The sequence below is a fragment of the Panulirus ornatus genome, chromosome 32, assembly GCF_036320965.1.
Source record: "Panulirus ornatus isolate Po-2019 chromosome 32, ASM3632096v1, whole genome shotgun sequence".
Classification (NCBI taxonomy): domain Eukaryota; kingdom Metazoa; phylum Arthropoda; class Malacostraca; order Decapoda; family Palinuridae; genus Panulirus; species Panulirus ornatus.
The window spans coordinates 21,924,908-21,941,911 of record NC_092255.1 but is presented as its reverse complement, the minus strand read 5'-3'; the positions used below and the strand labels follow the sequence as shown (position 1 = coordinate 21,941,911).

Below are 17,004 nucleotides of genomic sequence, written 5' to 3'. Positions count from 1 at the left end.
ACGGGATGCTGGTAAAATATTTTGTTCTTTGTGTGTTTTATCAACAAGTACATAAGAACATTTCTGAGTGTCATTAATACACTCATCCGACCCACTGGAGGTCACAGACTTGTCTTCTCTGAAAAAAATCCTTAAATGTTATATCAAAATGCATCGTACATAAACACCCAAAATACGTCACCTAACTGCATACACATTAACAAAATAAAACATCACACTACTCAGAAATCATATATATATATATCCTCAACTTTTCAGGACAAAAATGCTCATATCATAATCACCTTAATTAATCATGCTCTGCTCTCCAGGCTTCGTCTCGGGCGCTAACGTAAACTATGAATGTCCCTCTCTACACCAACAGCCGTTTAACCTTTCAGAATAGTACCTTGAGCCTCATCCTTTGCTCAAACCTTATTAGAACCATTCCCACCCACGCTCTGTTACCTCTCTGTTTTCTCCAACAGTAGAGGAAGACCCTTGCGCTTACCCTATGTTTTCTCCAACAGTGATAAAACCCCTCCTTAAGCTCCATCTCTTTTCTTCAACAGCGGCTGTCTCATCCTTTGCACCTTGCACCTCTTGTTTCGTTCATAGTCGAGAATGTGTGAAACCGTTGTTTTCATACGTGGCACTTCTCTGTTTTCTCCAACAGTGACGGAGACCAAGGTAGAAGACAGCGACGGTCAGACAGAACTCAAAGCGTGCGAGGGAGGCGTGGTGGCGAACAGTAAAGCAGTAACAGCCGCCATCTCTCCCGCACCAGCACTCCACCCCACCATCTCTCCAACCCCGGCCCTTCACTCAGCCAACCCGTTCACCGTGCCTAAGGGAGAGAAGGTGAGCCTTATGGTGGGTAAACCTGAGTATACTACAGTCTTGGTGTTTCTGTGTGTTTTATTCTTAACTATGTGCTGTGAGTAGAGAGAGAGCTTTGACCCCCCCCCCCTCCCCGTTTTGCCCCCGTCTCTTTTAAGACCCTTGGCTTACGCCTGGTAGAGCTGTTCATCCACCAGCCCCAGAGGGAAGGATGAACATCTGGGTTGGCTGTGAGCCGGCTGCCTTAAACCGGGACTCGAACCCGGACCCATCACTTTGGTGGTTCGCAACGCTAATTGCTGCACGTTGGCCTTCTGTTAACTTCTGGTAATTCGGCCTTGTATCCCCTCCTTTTCTTGTGCCACTTACATTGTAATTACATTATAACTCTAATTTTCACTGTATGATGGAAGACATCAGTGAAATTAGATAACTATTAGCATGTTTTTCTTCTTCTTTTGCCAGTTTGTTTTTATTTTAAACTGTCTATACTATTTTTTGCGGCTTTGGCGCTTGTTTTGAATCCATCCTCCGAAAATGCCCAGCCTCATTCTTGTTAGGGTAAGCGCAGCCTGTGTGATGATATTTGGGTAACTTTTTGGTTTGCATGAAATTTTAACTAACAGGAAAATATTTTGCATGATTCCAATTTATATGACATTTAATTTGAATGCACAAGAGCTTTTAATCAAAACTGTATTTAATCACATTCCACAAGAAAAGTAACTATGTGAATCTACAGGATTTAAATATTTATAATAAAACTGAGTATAAACGGAGTGACTCTTTTATATATGAACAAAAGATATATACTTTAAATTGTTGGTTTGTTTGCAGTGTTATGGCTACATTGAAAGCTAAAAATAAGTGGATAATGTATTGCCATTGTCACAGCCACTGCTGTATTGATCAGAGAGCAACAGACGTAACCACTAGAAAGAATGTTGATTCAGATGGTGGGTAACAGACAGACATAACCGCTGAAGTACAGATTCACATATCGGGTAACAGACATGGTATAACCACTAGAGAAAGTACTAAGTCAAATGGTGGGTAACAGACAGACACAACCACTAGAGAGTACCAAGTCAGATGGTGGGTAACAGACAGACATAACCACTAGAGAGTACCAAGTCAGATGGTGGGTAACAGACAGACATAACCACTAGAGAGACTACTGAATCAAACAAGGGTAACAGACATAATCACTAGAAAGTGATAAGTCGGACGTGGGTAACAGACAGACTTAAAGGCGGGAGAGAGTCTTGAGTCAGATGGTGGGTAACAGACAAGACACAACCCCGGGAGAGACTCCTGACTCAGATGGTGGGTAACAGACAGACCTAACCGGTAATTTCACGCCGTATAACGTAGCCGTCTCCCCTTCAGAGTGACTGCGCCGTTTCAACGCCCACGGCCAAGCCCAAGATCTGGTCGCTGGCTGACACAGCAGCGTGTAAGACTCCTCCACCCACTGGTTGTGTGGGCGGCGCGCCGGGCAGCGGGTGGCTCGCGGGCGGAACAACCTTCCCCCTCCCGCCCACCATCCCACCCACTCAGCAACAGTACCCACACAGCGCCCGCTTCACCCACCTTATGTCCGGGGTCAACCCAGCTCAGTACATGGCGGGATACAGGTAGGTCACCGCCTCCTAACGTTGCGTCTGTTTATATATATATATATATATTTTTTGTCATGATCAGTATCAAGCCTCGTCTTGTTTGCATATCATTTAGTACTAACTTTTTTAAAAGTTTTAACCGTACATTCTGCTGCTGTTCCTTGATTAAATCTACCAGTGTGTGTAAAGCAGAAATGTCTGCAGCAGTTCAACTGGGGTTTACAATGCTAGTGTTGCGAGCAGTGGCTCTCTCGCTTCCTTGTGTTGCGAGAAGTGGCTTTCTCGCTTCCTTGTGTTGCAAGCAGTGGCTGTCTCGCTTCCTTGTGTTGCGAGCGGTGGCTCTCTCGCTTTGTGTTGCGAGCGGTGGCTCTCTCGCTTCCTCGTGTTGCGAGAAGTGTCTTTCTCTTGTGTTGGGAATGGCTGTCGCTTCCTTGTGTTGCGGGAGGGGGGAGGGAGGAAAGTTGCACGCCTTCCCTGTAGGATGTCACTAAATAACCGTGGTATTGCGACAGTGACGGCGTTGGCACCGACACTCCGCCCCAGACGCCGCCCAACGTCAAGGGTCAGCAAGGTCAGCAGGGTCAGGCCACGGGTCTGCTGGGCTCCGGGGGCTTCCTCGGCGGCTCCACCTCCGGCAGCTACGGCGGTAACATGAGCGGAGGTCTGTCCTCCTGCTCCCGCGGCTCCACAGCGCCCCTACCGGCTCCTGGAGTGGGCGGTGCTTCTGTAGGGGACGCGTCCATCCACCAGCGGTACCAGGGCGGCAGTGGGTCCCACGCGCCCACCCACAGCACCAACACCGCCACCTCGCTCTCCAACACCGCCTTCACCCCCGTCTATAAGAAGTAAGTCGCCGTCCGTAACAGTTCACGCCCCACCATCAAGTTTCACAACGTTCCAGTTGAACTCAATGATAATAATAACCTTAAGATACCCCTCACTCAGTCCTGGATATGAACACAGCAAAATCCGCTTCCCAAAAGTTGGAGATGCTGTAAAGTTCTCGTATTCAGTCTCCTTGCAATCAGCTCTTACTTATCTGTAGAGGTTCCATTCGCCTCAGTGGGGGTACTGCCAGATTATCTTGGATAGCTCTTCTTCCACCTCTCTGTTTGCCAGAACGAAACCATTATCCTACTCCCTCTAACCACCCCTTTCTATTCGCCGGGATGTTGCTTCTCTCTCCCTATTCTGCAAGTATTACTTCGCCTTTTCCTCCAGTGACCTATGTGTGTGTGGTCCAGATCCTAAAACCTCGGCCCATGGCACGCGACTGGCTGCTTCTTCCTACAGTTTCTGTACAGAGACCGACCACACGAGGGCTGATCGTTATGATACTTCTTTCATTCTTATGCAACAAAGGTGTGGAATTCTCTCCCGTCTTTTGTCCGTCTCTCTTCTTACAGCATCTCCATCTTTAAAAGCCAGGTCTATAAACACCTGAGGAGCTCAAAGTAATCCTTATTGCATTTTCAATACACCTGAGATGGCCATGATTGAAACATGCTCTTGCCTGTGGCATGTTGAGGATTGACAAAGGAATGAGTCATGGGATTGAGTGGAACCTCCGTCAGTTTGTGGAACAAGTACAGCACTTGTGAGTTGCCAAAGTTGGTCGTTTTACTGGACCAGGGAGGTCATGGCAATGTGAGTAATGGGAGCGAATCTGGAAGCAGCCCACACCGATAGAAAAGAGTCGTGATCTAGCCACAGCAGGGAGCTTGGTGGAGTAGGTCAGGTTCTGGACCAAATGTACCCGACCAGCTATGTGAATCAGGTTCTGGACAAGGATAGTCAGAGCTTTGGGAGTGAGTCACTAGCACATTAGACAGTCAGGTCTAGGGGGGAGTCAAGGAGTGGATTATAGAGTGAGGCCTGTTTGAGTCGTGGGAGAGAGTCGGTGCTGTATGAGTCATGGTAAAGAGTCAGACAGTGGGGCAGACATTCAAATCTGAGTCGTAAGAGAGAGAGCCAGGTAGCAGACCAGTCATTGGGGAGAGTCTGGTAATGAAGCAGCAAAGTGTGTGCGAGTCGTATGAGTCAGGTAGAAAGCCAGAGAGTAAGAGGTGTGCGAGTCGTGGGGGAGAGTCAGATATGTGAGCAGTATGAGAGTCAGGTAGCATAAATGAGAGTCAGGGGTGTGTGAGACGTGGGGGAGAGTCAGGTAGACAGTAAGCCAAACATCCCTGGACAACCCATAACCCTTTGCTCTCATTCCAGCGCGCAGCAGGGCGGCCAGCAGGTATCTCAGCAAACGTCACAAATGGCGAGCCAACAGCAGATGCCGTGCCAGCAGACGCAGCAGGTACAAGGAGGCCCCGTCACAGCAGGACCCTACGTGTCGTGAAGCCAGTGTAATAAGCAGGTAGGCGGGGACAACTCTACGGTCGTCATCTGCATGCGTCCTCGGTGTCGGTGCCTCAGTAGGTGGGTTACCTTAATTACAATTAATAATACATCATAGCGTACCGGCGGCCATTACCGCTCGGATTACCTCGCACAGTTGCATTACCGGCGGAGCCACTGCAGGAATACCTGAAGAAAGCGCGAGGAGAGTGTTGTGTTCGGGAGGGTGGTGTCTCGGGCTTGCCGGGTGTTGTTAGCGACACCTTCATGGCCAGGGACCTGCCTACCTCCCTCTCTCTGGCCAGGTGAGGAGAAGCCCTCCCGAAACGTTCGCAACGCCCACCCCGCCACCTAACGTTCAACTCATTTCCATAAGCTGGAGCGCCGCTTGCACTTAGATCACACACACACACACACACACACACACACACACATATATATATATATATATATATATATATATATATATATATATATATATATATATATATATATATATATATATACACACAGTTTGCATCGGAATATAATCCAGTCGGCAGTGCAGGAAGGTTTGATGATAAACATGACTTTAATGTCTAACTGTGAGGGCGCGCGAAGCCGGGGTTCAGGGGCAGGGACGCACTGCTCTCAAATGCTGGTCACTTGTCCTAGGGTTTGGTGGTGATCGGCGTAGAGATAGTCTGATAACAGGGAGCCCCACATTCGCCAAACTCAAGTGGGAGAGAGAGAGAGAGAGAGAGAGAGAGAGAGAGAGAGAGAGAGAGAGAGAGAGAGAGAGAGAGAGAGAGAGAGGAGAGGGTGAATTTATCGCATTTTTGTCCCCCTCACTGTCTCTGGCAAAGTTTATGTCCCACTCAATGAACATCTTAAAGGCCTCACCAGCTCTTAGAATAAAGAAAAAAAATATATAGATGGTGATCGCGGCAATGGCTGGCTGTCTACTATTCATTCAGAAAATTAGCCGGCATTAGCAAGAGACGAAAGTTACTTTGGAGTTTAATTAAAAGTAATTGAATATTCGGGTCCCTTCTTGGTATGGTGGACACGGTTGCCTGTTAGTGAATTATGCATGAGGAGCTTTTGTTTAGATTCTGCCACACTTAATTAGCGTCTATTGATAACGATTAATTGTGACGTTTATATAAACAGGGTGAGACTCGGCGATCCGCTGCGCTGAGGGAGATGCTGAGTGAGGTAGAGAGATGTACCCTGCACGAGCAAGGGAACAGACAGCTGACTGATTACGATATTACAACAGTGATTGGTTATCTCATAACAGTGACTCGTCGTGATGTTAGAACAGTGACTGGTCATGGTCAGAAATTGGTCGTAGTGTTACAAAAGATTGGTACTGATGTTACAAGTCTCGGTCGACACAACAGTGAACGATTTCGATGTTATATATAAGTGGTGAGGTTAGGTTAGGTTAGGTTAGGTAAGACAATATGCGTTACTAGTGGGTGATGACAACAATGATAATGACATGGTTCATCTTAAACCTTTAATTAACCTTACTAATGCAAGCTGTTATCCCAAGATCAAGTTAAGTCTTGTGAAAATTTCGCTGCGGTGAGACTTGTAATGATTTCACCAAGCTGGGACCTGAGATGAACTGGTGTAGCTGAGACTTAAGATCAATTTGGTTTAGCTAACGCCAGTGATGACTGAGCAAGGCCAGATCTGATCTGGTCTGGCTGAGAATTGCTATAGCTGATTTAAGCTGATGACTGTGGGAATAAGTGGATTAAATGAGACTTGTGAATACAGACTAGACTAAGACTTCAAATTATCTGATTTTACTAAAAACATTGGACGACCGAGTCAGCTGAGACATATGAGGACTTATCTAAGCTTAAGCTGAGCGATGATCCTGACCAAGCTGAGGAGTGAGAAAGACCTGGCCCAGCTCAGACCTGCAAGAATGTGTGATCTAATACCCATGATAATTTGACAGAGATAAGATCTGTGGCGAATCTGATTGGAATGTTAAATGTGGTCTGTCCGAGACGATGATTTGATTGTCATGAGAACTGCGATATTTTGACTATGATGAGATGCGAGATGATACGACGCGTCGTAGCCTAGAGATTTTATATAAGTGATCCGAGACGTAGGATTTGGCATCAGCTATGAATAGCGCGGAGAGTGAGTGAGCGTCGCGCCTTGACCACGAAAAATCGTCCATTATCACCCTTCTAACAGTGATACAAGGTCAAGCATATTCGTTCTGGTTTCTGGACCTGGAGAACGGGACGTCTCGAGATCTCGTTCTGTACTGTACTGGTTGGATTTGCGTATCTAAAGTCGATGGAATCCTTCACGGCGTGACCAAATCCCAAGAACTCCTATACAACAGCGTTAACGCACGACCCTACGCCGCCGCCAAGACCACTAAAGACTAATCCTGGAACCAACTGACTCAACGCCACTTACGTGAACATCAACATTCAGCGCCACTTGTCCACACATCCGCATCAACTCCACTTATCTACAGAGGGGCATCGGTGCCACTTGCCTACACATCATCGGTGTGACCCCGATGGGCTCGAACCCCTCGACCTTATGATTGAGCTCTGGGCCATAACCATTTGATTTGGATTCTCACCACGACCGCTGGACTTGGAGGGGGGAGGTGAGCCTTCGCACCATTAAACTCAGCTAAGCGCCCTCCGGCATTTGGCTTTCATTCACATAAGGACCATTTGATATTCCTGGAGGCTATATGGTCGTTCGATTGGGTATATAATTACTTGTTTGGCTTCTAATAGGTCACATCGCTTGTGTTTATTTTATATTTTCTAACACTAAGACCTTGACCACGACTTAACGAGCCTTAGCCAAGACGATACGACCGTCTGTGTGTGTGAATGGCTGTCATATAGGCCAGGCCATCAGACCAAAGGGTCGTTAACCGTCTTGCTCAAGAAGTTAAAGACTAGCTCTTGCCTTAAAGATTACGCGGCACTATATCTTTGAGATCTGTTATCCTAATATAATTTCCGTCTGTATATAAAATGATATACATTATCAGAAGCTGAAGTAATTTGAAATTACTGTTAATTACGGTTAATTCTTTATAACAAAACAGTTGCGTTGTATTGTAAATGAGACATTCTAAGATGGATAAGACTGGTTAACTTATTACTCCAATTATGCCAGAGAGCAGGATGGTATAATGTTAATGATCAACTTTTGAGTCAAGGATCTTTGACTTGGCTCCCCCCAAAAAAACACACACACACATACACTAAAGTCATAATAAGTACTTGCTCCATGGTAGGAAAAAAAAAAAAGAAATTTAAGGATACATGGGGACGCCTCCCTGAGCGCTAACTGTGAGCTCACTTTGAAAAATAAACACAACCCGCGGGTAATACAGGCACTTTGATTGAAGAAATGAGTTATCGGGCCTGCCATCTTTACCGGACGCGTTCACATTGCCTCGGACGGGGCGGTGCGCTTTTCGCTTCCTCGGAACGCTGTGCTGAGCAGCAGAGCGTTGCATTAAGGGAACGTCCACTGCATACTCAACTATATAAACTCGCGGTATAATTGTTTTTTAGAGACGAGGGCTGTAATAAAAGGTCATTATACGAAATTATTTGTATATTGTGAATCCCGGTCGGCGTTATTTGGGGGCATTATAGAGACCATAAAGAGAAGGGGAGGTGGGACGTGTCCCTGCAGGAGTGAGGCGCCGTAGCTCCCGAAGCCCGTACCTTGTCTTCAAGTCATCAGTTATATGAGCCTGGACTATAATGAAGAGGATTCATGACAGCATTTATTATCACCCTGGAAAGCGTAATAAATACAATGAGTTGGAGGGTAGGAAGAGTCGGGGGGGTGAGAGTAAGGGTCGGCTGGGAGGAGGGTGGAGGGAGGGGATGTTAGGAGGGGAGGGGAGGGTTGTGTGGTGGTAGTGTGGAAGGGGGGGTGGGATGGATGGGGGAGGGAGAGAAGGGGTGGCAGCGGTGGGTTAGGAAGGCGACGAGTGGTACTGTGGGCCCAGGTGTTGTAGTTGTTTCTCTTCTTATGCCTGTGACGTGGTTACTCGGTGAGGGTTGTGAATGTGGTGGTGGTGGTGGTGGTCACGAATGCTCGCTTTATAACTCCCATGAGGGAGGGTGTTACTGTCAACGTGTTCGTGGTGCTGCGATAAAGATGGGTCTTGGATTACACAGAGAGAGAGAGAGAGAGAGAGAGAGAGAGAGAGAGAGAGAGAGAGAGAGAGAGAGAGAGAGAGAGAGAGAGAGAGCGAGAGAGAGAGAGAGCGCTAGGCAAGGAAATAGTGAGAGGGAAGAAGCAGCAGGGCGGTCGTGTGTGTTTCTGTCACCGGGTATGATGGTCTGGCTGGGTCACTTGCCTCCACAATGTTTCACTCACACTGGACGACCGTAACAAAGTGCTGAAGGGGTCTCCTCTCTCTCTCTCTCTCTCTCTCTCTCTATATATATATATATATATATATATATATATATATATATATATATATATATATACATATATATATATATATATATATATATATATATATATATATATATATATATATATATATATATGTGTGTGTGTGTGTGTGTGTAATTATATGTAAGCCGGACTCTACGAGCGAAGTCACCTTTGGCGAGTTGGCGTCATCGTTAGGGGATGAAAAAGAGGACAATCTCGTCACAAAGAACTTTTCATTCCAATAGACTCCATCATATCCCTGCTACTGATTGTAGCGCAGCCACATAAAAGGTGTCCTGGGGTTATATAAAGTTAAAATCCATGTTTATATATATATATATATATATATATATATATATATATATATATATATATGTGTGTGTGTGTGTGTGTGTGTGTGTGTGTGTGTGTCTTCTCTTCGTCTCTGTCTGTCTCCCTCCGTCCGTCCGTCCGTCCGTTCCCCCTGGCGACGGCCAGTTCCAGTTGTGCACCTCCTCGTGCCGTCTTCCCTGAAGGGTTCCACATTCTCCACCTAGGGACGTTCCCCCTCCCTACATACCTTCCCATTGACAAGGATGCTACGTTAAGTCCACCTTGAGAGTGTGTGTGTGTTTCTCTCCTCCTTCCTTCAGTGTACTACACACACACACACACACCAAGCCGTCGCCGCCTCTACTCCTCTCCACTTCCCTCTGTGTGTGTGTGTGTGTGTTCCACCGTGCGTTTACTGTCATCGCCCAACCCTCTCCTATCACCGAGATTCTGAAGCCTGATTCGACGACTATCGCAGGTTCATCCCCCTCATCCCCACCTCCCTCCTCCACCTCAGTGTCCCCGTCTATCCACCGACACACGAACACACACACACACCTGTCACCATGAAGCGCCGACGGTACTGCCTCCGGCGCCACGTATGATGTGCCCACACAACCTGTGTACATCTGGATGCCACGCTGATGAACGGACTTACAATGATGATGATGATGATGATGATGATGATGACCAGGAGGCGATTGTATTAGTCAGAACTTCCTGCCACCCTCACTTCGCGTAGTAATTAGTGGGAGTCATTCATTACCATGTAATTACCGCTATCACCATCATGACACTCCTATGTTTACAATGAAAGCGAAGGATGATGATGGTGGTTAGACATCATGTAGGTATAACAATCGCATTATTCTTTTTTATGTATACCACTGCCCGTTTTCTAAAAGCCATGGAAAATGGGCAAATAATGCAACAATATAAAGGACGGCACAACTAAGGTTCAGCAACCCTCAAGTCAGCTGTGTTGTTCCAAGAATCCCGCGTTAAAGCCTGTATTTTAAAATTGTGTCGAGGGCGTTGTTAGTTGCACATTCGTGATTGGCCCGCCGACTTGGTGGTTGGCTCGTTTCCTAGGGCTTGACCATTTCCAAGAGAGAGAGAGAGAGGGAGGGAGGGAGGGAGGGAGAGAGAGGGAGGGAGAGTTGAGGGAGGGAGAGTTGTGTATCAACCGGTGGTTGAATATTAAATCAACCACAAGGTTGAGGAGCCCAAGTTGTTGGTTCATGGGTAATTGACAGGCACCGCGTTTGACAGGTCAGGGCGTCCGAGGGCCTGGCTGAAGGTGGTGAGTCAGGAGGGATGTTTGGGTTGTCTCGCTGGCGATTACCGCCAGTGTGCACGTCTGCACGTGTGACTGTGCATCGTCATCATAATGATAATACTAATGATAATGATGATTATGATGATTCATCGCACCTAAAACGTTGAAAACTGAGAAAAATATATAAACAGGAACAAGGGGGATGAGGGGCTCCATAAGTATGGCCTTACACAAAGTTTACATGAATATGAGAAACGTTTGCCATTATCAAGTCTATCACTAATGATACTAAGGCTGTTGCAGCGATCTGTACTGAATTGTATGAGTTAAGTGGGTTTGTGGAGAGCTGCAACCTGGGGACGAGGGATCTCTCTCAGGTGGCAGGAAGCGACGGAGGTGGGAATGGTGCATTGGTTTCATCCTGTACTGTTGGATGAGGTCCAGGTGATGGTTGAAGAGAGTTCGGAGGGTCATTGCATTGACCGCCTCTTGTTAGTCCGTGCAAGAGGGGCCAAGGATGAACTTGCATGCCCTTTTCTGCACCTTTTCATTAGTATGTGCACGTGTGTGTATTCTGTGAGTTTGTTACATCTTTGTTCTGTGTGTATGCTGTGCGTATTTGTTTCATTGTGTGAGTGTGTGTGAATGCTGAGTGTACGTGAGCTTTATGTAACTGTGGTTTTGAGTACGATTCTGTCTGTGATTTTTGCGTACTTGCTTGTGTGTGTGTGTGTGTGTGTGTGTGTGTGTGTGTGTGTGTGTGTGTGTGTGTGTGTGTGTGCGCGAGCCATTTCAGGTGTTAACTGACAGCATTACTTTCCGCAGGCTGGTGATCCCAGTGATTGGGACGGCGCGATGGGCGGCACACTCCTGCTGGTGGGTGACACGCAAGACTGTTACCAACAGCAGTAGCAGGGAGGGGCAGCAGGACCAGGCAAGGGCAGCAGCAGCAGCAGCAGACGAGGGAAGAGGCAGGAGCGGCAGCGGAGCCGGGGAGCGGCCGGGCGGGGATCCATCATTGTGAACCGTCTCGTTTGTGAGTCAAATGAGACGTGTTGGTCAGCCGCGGGGGTCCCCGAGGGGCACAGCCACGCCCGGGGCGGGGGGATGACGCCCCTCCCACCCACGCCATCAAGCACCAAGGGCGTCACCGGCCCCACACTACTCCACGTCCAGTAGAGGAAGGCGGGCAGGAGGAGCGGGCCTGGCTGCACCAGCGGCCGCCGACCGCCGCTCCCATCACGGGCCCCGCCGACCACCGCCTCCTCCTGCGCCTCCCGGAGCTCCCTACTCTCTCTCCCACCACCGCCAACCCTTTCCTTTGCCGGGAAGAAAGAAAAAAATCGGACAGCGGCAAAGGGGCTTGTTATAGCTGCACTCCTCGCGGGCCTCCAGCTTGCACAGTGTCATACCCCTGCAGCCTCACCCCAGCTGTACCCAGGGCGTAGCCTCTCTGCTCTGGTCAGCGGCGCGACCACAGAAAAGTTGCAGGATGGACGGTGCAGTGCAATGGACACTGGTAGACAGCAGGCACAGCGCGCTGTCAGTGAAGCACCGGTGCCATCGTTCACTGCAGCGGAGGGAGGAGGTGTGGCACCCGAAGTACAGCTGCTGCCATGGGATGCCACCGCCGCCCCATAGAGCGCCATGGAAGCCAGTGTTGCTCCTAAGGACAGTGCGTGCGTGCGTGTATGTGTGAATGTGTGCGAGTGTGTGTGTGTGTGTGTGTGTGTGTGTGTGTGTGTGTGTGTGTGTGTGTGCGCGCATGTGTGTGTGTGTGTGTGTGTGTGTGTGTGTGTGTGTGTGTGTGTGTGTGTGTGTGTGTGTGTGTACCATCACCTTCGACGCATATTTAACTAAGTGGTTATCTTTCGTCTTGATTTTCGACGCATTTGAACTTGTTGAAAAATTTAAAAAAAAGGTGTGACAAGAAGAAGCCAGCCTGGCCAGCCCAAGGCTACTTATCCAGTTTTCGTTTAATTTTGTAAATCTTTAGAATTTAGTTTACGATTAATTTTAAGATAACGACGAAGAGTAATATTAATACTGAATATTATTATCTGTGATATATACGTTGAAGTAGCTCAAAGAAATGGCTGCACTATTGTTATAAAATGCTAGAAAGTCCGTACGTATAATTGAACCTGGAGTGCAATTACATGAAAATTAAAAAAAAAAAAGATTTATATACATATATATATTTCTGATGAGACAAATGAGCCATGTTGAGTGTGGGAGGCTAGTAGTGTGATCGCCTGGGGACTGGGGACAGAAAATGCCCAACTCACCTTCACCGGAGGCGTCCCATACAAAAAAAAAAAAAAAAAAGGAGGGTGAGGAACACGACGCCGCCCGTGAACTGGCACGTACGGCGGGGAGTGAACGCACCGGAGGATGTGTTGTGACGGTACGGTGCAACCCCGTCCTCTGGTGTGCATCCCGAGTGACCCATCACCTCACCAGCGGTCGCATTAGAGTAACATTTGCTCCCCGCCTCAGGCCGACCCCAGCGGGCTTGGCCAGCTCTCAGAAAACTCACCCACCCACCCACCCCAAAAACTGTGGACCATCCCGTACAGTACTTCAGGATCTGACTAGTGCCGTTAGACGTCTCTCTTAACGCCGACTGATCATCTGATGACAAGTCTCTGAACCAACCCAGACCGTCGGTCGTGTGTTTCGTGGAGATGGTGTCAAGTCAGCCTGAGATGGACATTATTTTCAGACTGTTGGCATGATATGTATTTTATAGTTGTTGCATCAACCATGTGATCATGTATTGTGTAGATTCATTTCATTCTAAACAAAAAAAGGCTATATTTATGTAATTTATAATGAACGGAAGATCCAACATTCAAAGCAACTAGCGAATCTTTTATCAAGTAAGACGAGCGATTTTCACCCTTACATTTGTATTATATTATTCCTTCTTTTCCTTTGTGCCTCCTTTTCAATCACACTTTCCACTCTGTCTGCACAACATAGATCAATATGACCTTAGTGTAACTACAAACTAAGGGTGGATATTGCTTGTCCCATCCAATTTTACATACCGGAGCCTATAGGATAGTCAAAAACTAACCTTGAGAGTGCAATGGGATATTTTTTTTTTCCTTTAAGGAGAGAAATGCTAAACCTTTTTCATTACTGATGACCTTCAGCATTTCAGTGATAGTGAGACCCCGATTACTGTGTGTTATACCATTCAGTCGGTGACTGTGGCGTCAAAGCAGTGCATGACGTCATGAGATGCTGGCCTTTTTTGCCATGATGTGCTTTTGTGTACTTATGTTCACCACAATTACATGTCAATCATACTTTTATGTCAAATTAATCTCCACTGTGTTCCATAAGCACATGAACTTGACTTGGAAAAAAAAAATAAGACTTTTAAGGGTGAAATTGATGTACTCTCTGATGCGACGATAGATCCGAGATGAAGGCGCAGCATCTCTTTGTTTATTGACAGCGAAGCCGGCTGCCCACAGGCGTCGCTGTGAGCCCAACACTAAATAATAAACATAAGAATAACTCCATACTACCTGTGTAATAATCCCTATGTGCCAAACCCGCTCTTTCCCAGGGAAGACACTCTCCCTGAATGTGATTAAACTATAAAATTTCACTGTCATTTTCAAATAGAGTTAAATGCCTAAATCCATACTACACTTTGTGGAGATACGTTGACCTCCTTGATCGTCTCCCATTTTTTGCTCTTTTTTTTTTTTTGAAAACGTAAATTATCGATGAGTTTCACTTGTACACGTGTGTATATAAAGTCTCAACATTTTTCTTTTTCATTGTAAATTCCTGTAAGTTCCATTCCTTCTTACGTACACTACGTAATCATCTGGAAGTTGAGTTACCTCCATATAAATAATATAGACTACAGTTTACGTTACCTCTTACAATTAAAACTGTTAAGAATTATGTACCTATTACAAATATAACTGTCTAAGAGCTTCTCTTCACCTTGACTGTATCACCAGTCTAAAAAAAAAGTTGAATAGACTTCTTATACTTTGTTGAATTAGCCCTTCAAAGGGAAGATACAGACAGACATTACTATAAAATTCCAAATGATAATTTTTTTTTTTTTGTAAATTTTCTCCAGCGATCTGTCAATTCCTCAAAGGTTTTATTTCTTCCTTTGAAAGTATTAGTTGATTAAACATTAAAAAAAATTACTAATTATGTATTGTATAGATTAGTCAAAATTATATTCACCTGCTACTTTTTTTTTGCGATGGGGCAACTGTATATAACTGAGACCAAAACTAGATTAGAAATAAAATACATTAAATAAAATACATTAGGCGCATCCGCAGTGTCACCTGAATGTTGACGAACAACACAATTCACCTCGAATTCTGACCTCATTCATCGGAAACAAACAAACAAACAAAAAAAAAAGGGAAACAAACAGACAACCAAACAAAAAAGTAATAGAGTAGAATTCTGATCTAATTGGCATATATTATCTTTTTTTTCCCCCCTCCCTCCAATCTGGCCCCAGCAGAGAGAACTGTCGGCTCGTTTCCTTTCACAAATTTGGTTCTGGTGCAAACGAATCACACGAGTCGAGCTGAAAATTCGAACATTCCCGACACAACTTTCGGTGAGGCGTTTAACAAAGAGGTTCATCATCCTGACGACAAAATGAATAAAGAAGAAAAAGAAAAAAGGGGAAAAAAATATTAGCTCTCTATTAAACCCTTACTGAAGGTGGTTTCCTGTTGTGATCAACTCGGTGACACGGTGGTTGATAACCCTTATCATCTCCCCCTCCCCCTCCTTTGGGTAGCAGTTATCCACATGTGACTTCCTCAGGATTGGCTGGTGTAGCTACTCTTGTGTCCGTTGTTACGTAAATCTGTCAAGGATAACCTAACTTGACCTGTAGAATAGTTATACGTGGAAGTTGTGTACATATTTAACGACATTCATACTGAAAAAGAGATAATAAACACGTTTTCTATGAGGAGTGTTGTGTGATTTTCTCCTTCCTAACTTGAAATGTAGTTACAGCTTACTGATGATCATCATCATGATGGGGAAGGGTGGGGGAGAAAACATAAGTCTGCTTCATATTAGACTAAAGAACCGTCTTTATATATATATATATATATATATATATATATATATATATATATATATATATATATATATATATATATATTGTGCAGGGTTATCTATATTTATAGGAGTGAGAATCACACTAATGTTAAAGATAATAATAATAATAATAATAATAATAATAATAATAATACTATAATGATAATAATGATAACAATAATGATAAAAACAATACTAAAATTATCAATAATAGTAATAATTCCAATAATAATAATAATAATAGAAATGATAATTGTAGTACGCTAAATTACAATAGTAACAATAACAAAATGTTAATAAGAGCAACGAAAAATGACAACAAAATATGATAATTGTTAAGAATAATAATAAATGATAATAAGATTAATAATCATAATTTCCATTCAAAATTTTAAACGGAAAAAAAATTCATGTACATTATTTTCTTCCGATTAAATGAAGTTACAAAATCGAAAAAAAAATAGCCATTATCATAAAATTTCACAAACATTAAACAATAAAGTAAAAGAATGACAGTGTGGGAATATTCCTCTGAAATTAATTAATGTCACTGTGATAAGGTATATGAAGAATTAGTACGGTCTGGTTAGCAAGGCGGTTACTCAAATACAACTTTCTGATACGATTAGAAATTAAAAATAAAAATTATGAGTAGAATGAAAACATGCATTACCTCAAATTTCATGATGTGCGGTACAATCTCAAAGATAAAGAGAAAAAAAAAAGTAAAATACAAAATTACAAACATATATATGTTTCTATATGTGTGTGTGATCGGCAGTAGTTTTATACCAACGAAGGAACACAACATCCACCACAATAACCCCACCTTGTCAAGACTGCCCCAGACAGCTAATGCCGGACCCTACCTCACCGTGTAGACGTGGCTGGACCAACAGTCCACCACGGTAGGGGTTAAGAAGGTTCCCAGACCATAGAAGGTGTGTTAATCCCGCAGGGTGCGGTGGTCGGCCGCTCCGCCGCCGACCACCGCACACCCCAACCCCGCTTAACGCACCTGCCTCCCAACCTGCACTACGTGCGAAGCCTAATCCGTAT

The 17,004-nt window shown here is 45.1% G+C and overlaps 1 protein-coding gene and 1 long non-coding RNA gene across 3 annotated transcripts in view; one reads left to right on the top strand and one right to left on the bottom strand.

Annotated features, from left to right (window-relative positions):
- LOC139759164 (homeobox protein araucan-like) overlaps positions 1-15,812 on the top strand; it is a 200,982-nt gene extending 185,170 nt beyond the window's left edge. The window contains exons 6-10 of one of the 2 annotated variants that reach the window (XM_071681211.1): positions 656-840; positions 2,209-2,456; positions 2,954-3,286; positions 4,662-4,806; positions 11,656-15,812. In XM_071681211.1, coding sequence (XP_071537312.1) covers positions 656-840; positions 2,209-2,456; positions 2,954-3,286; positions 4,662-4,788 — 893 coding nt within the window. In that variant the 3' untranslated portion in view covers positions 4,789-4,806; positions 11,656-15,812. Of the gene's footprint in view, positions 1-655; positions 853-2,208; positions 2,457-2,953; positions 3,287-4,661; positions 4,807-11,655 lie in introns of both variants that reach the window. The other variant, XM_071681210.1, reaches the window with a different exon arrangement.
- LOC139759166 (uncharacterized) overlaps positions 1-17,004 on the bottom strand; it is a 287,348-nt gene that overhangs the window by 203,550 nt on the left and 66,794 nt on the right. The window lies entirely within an intron of this gene.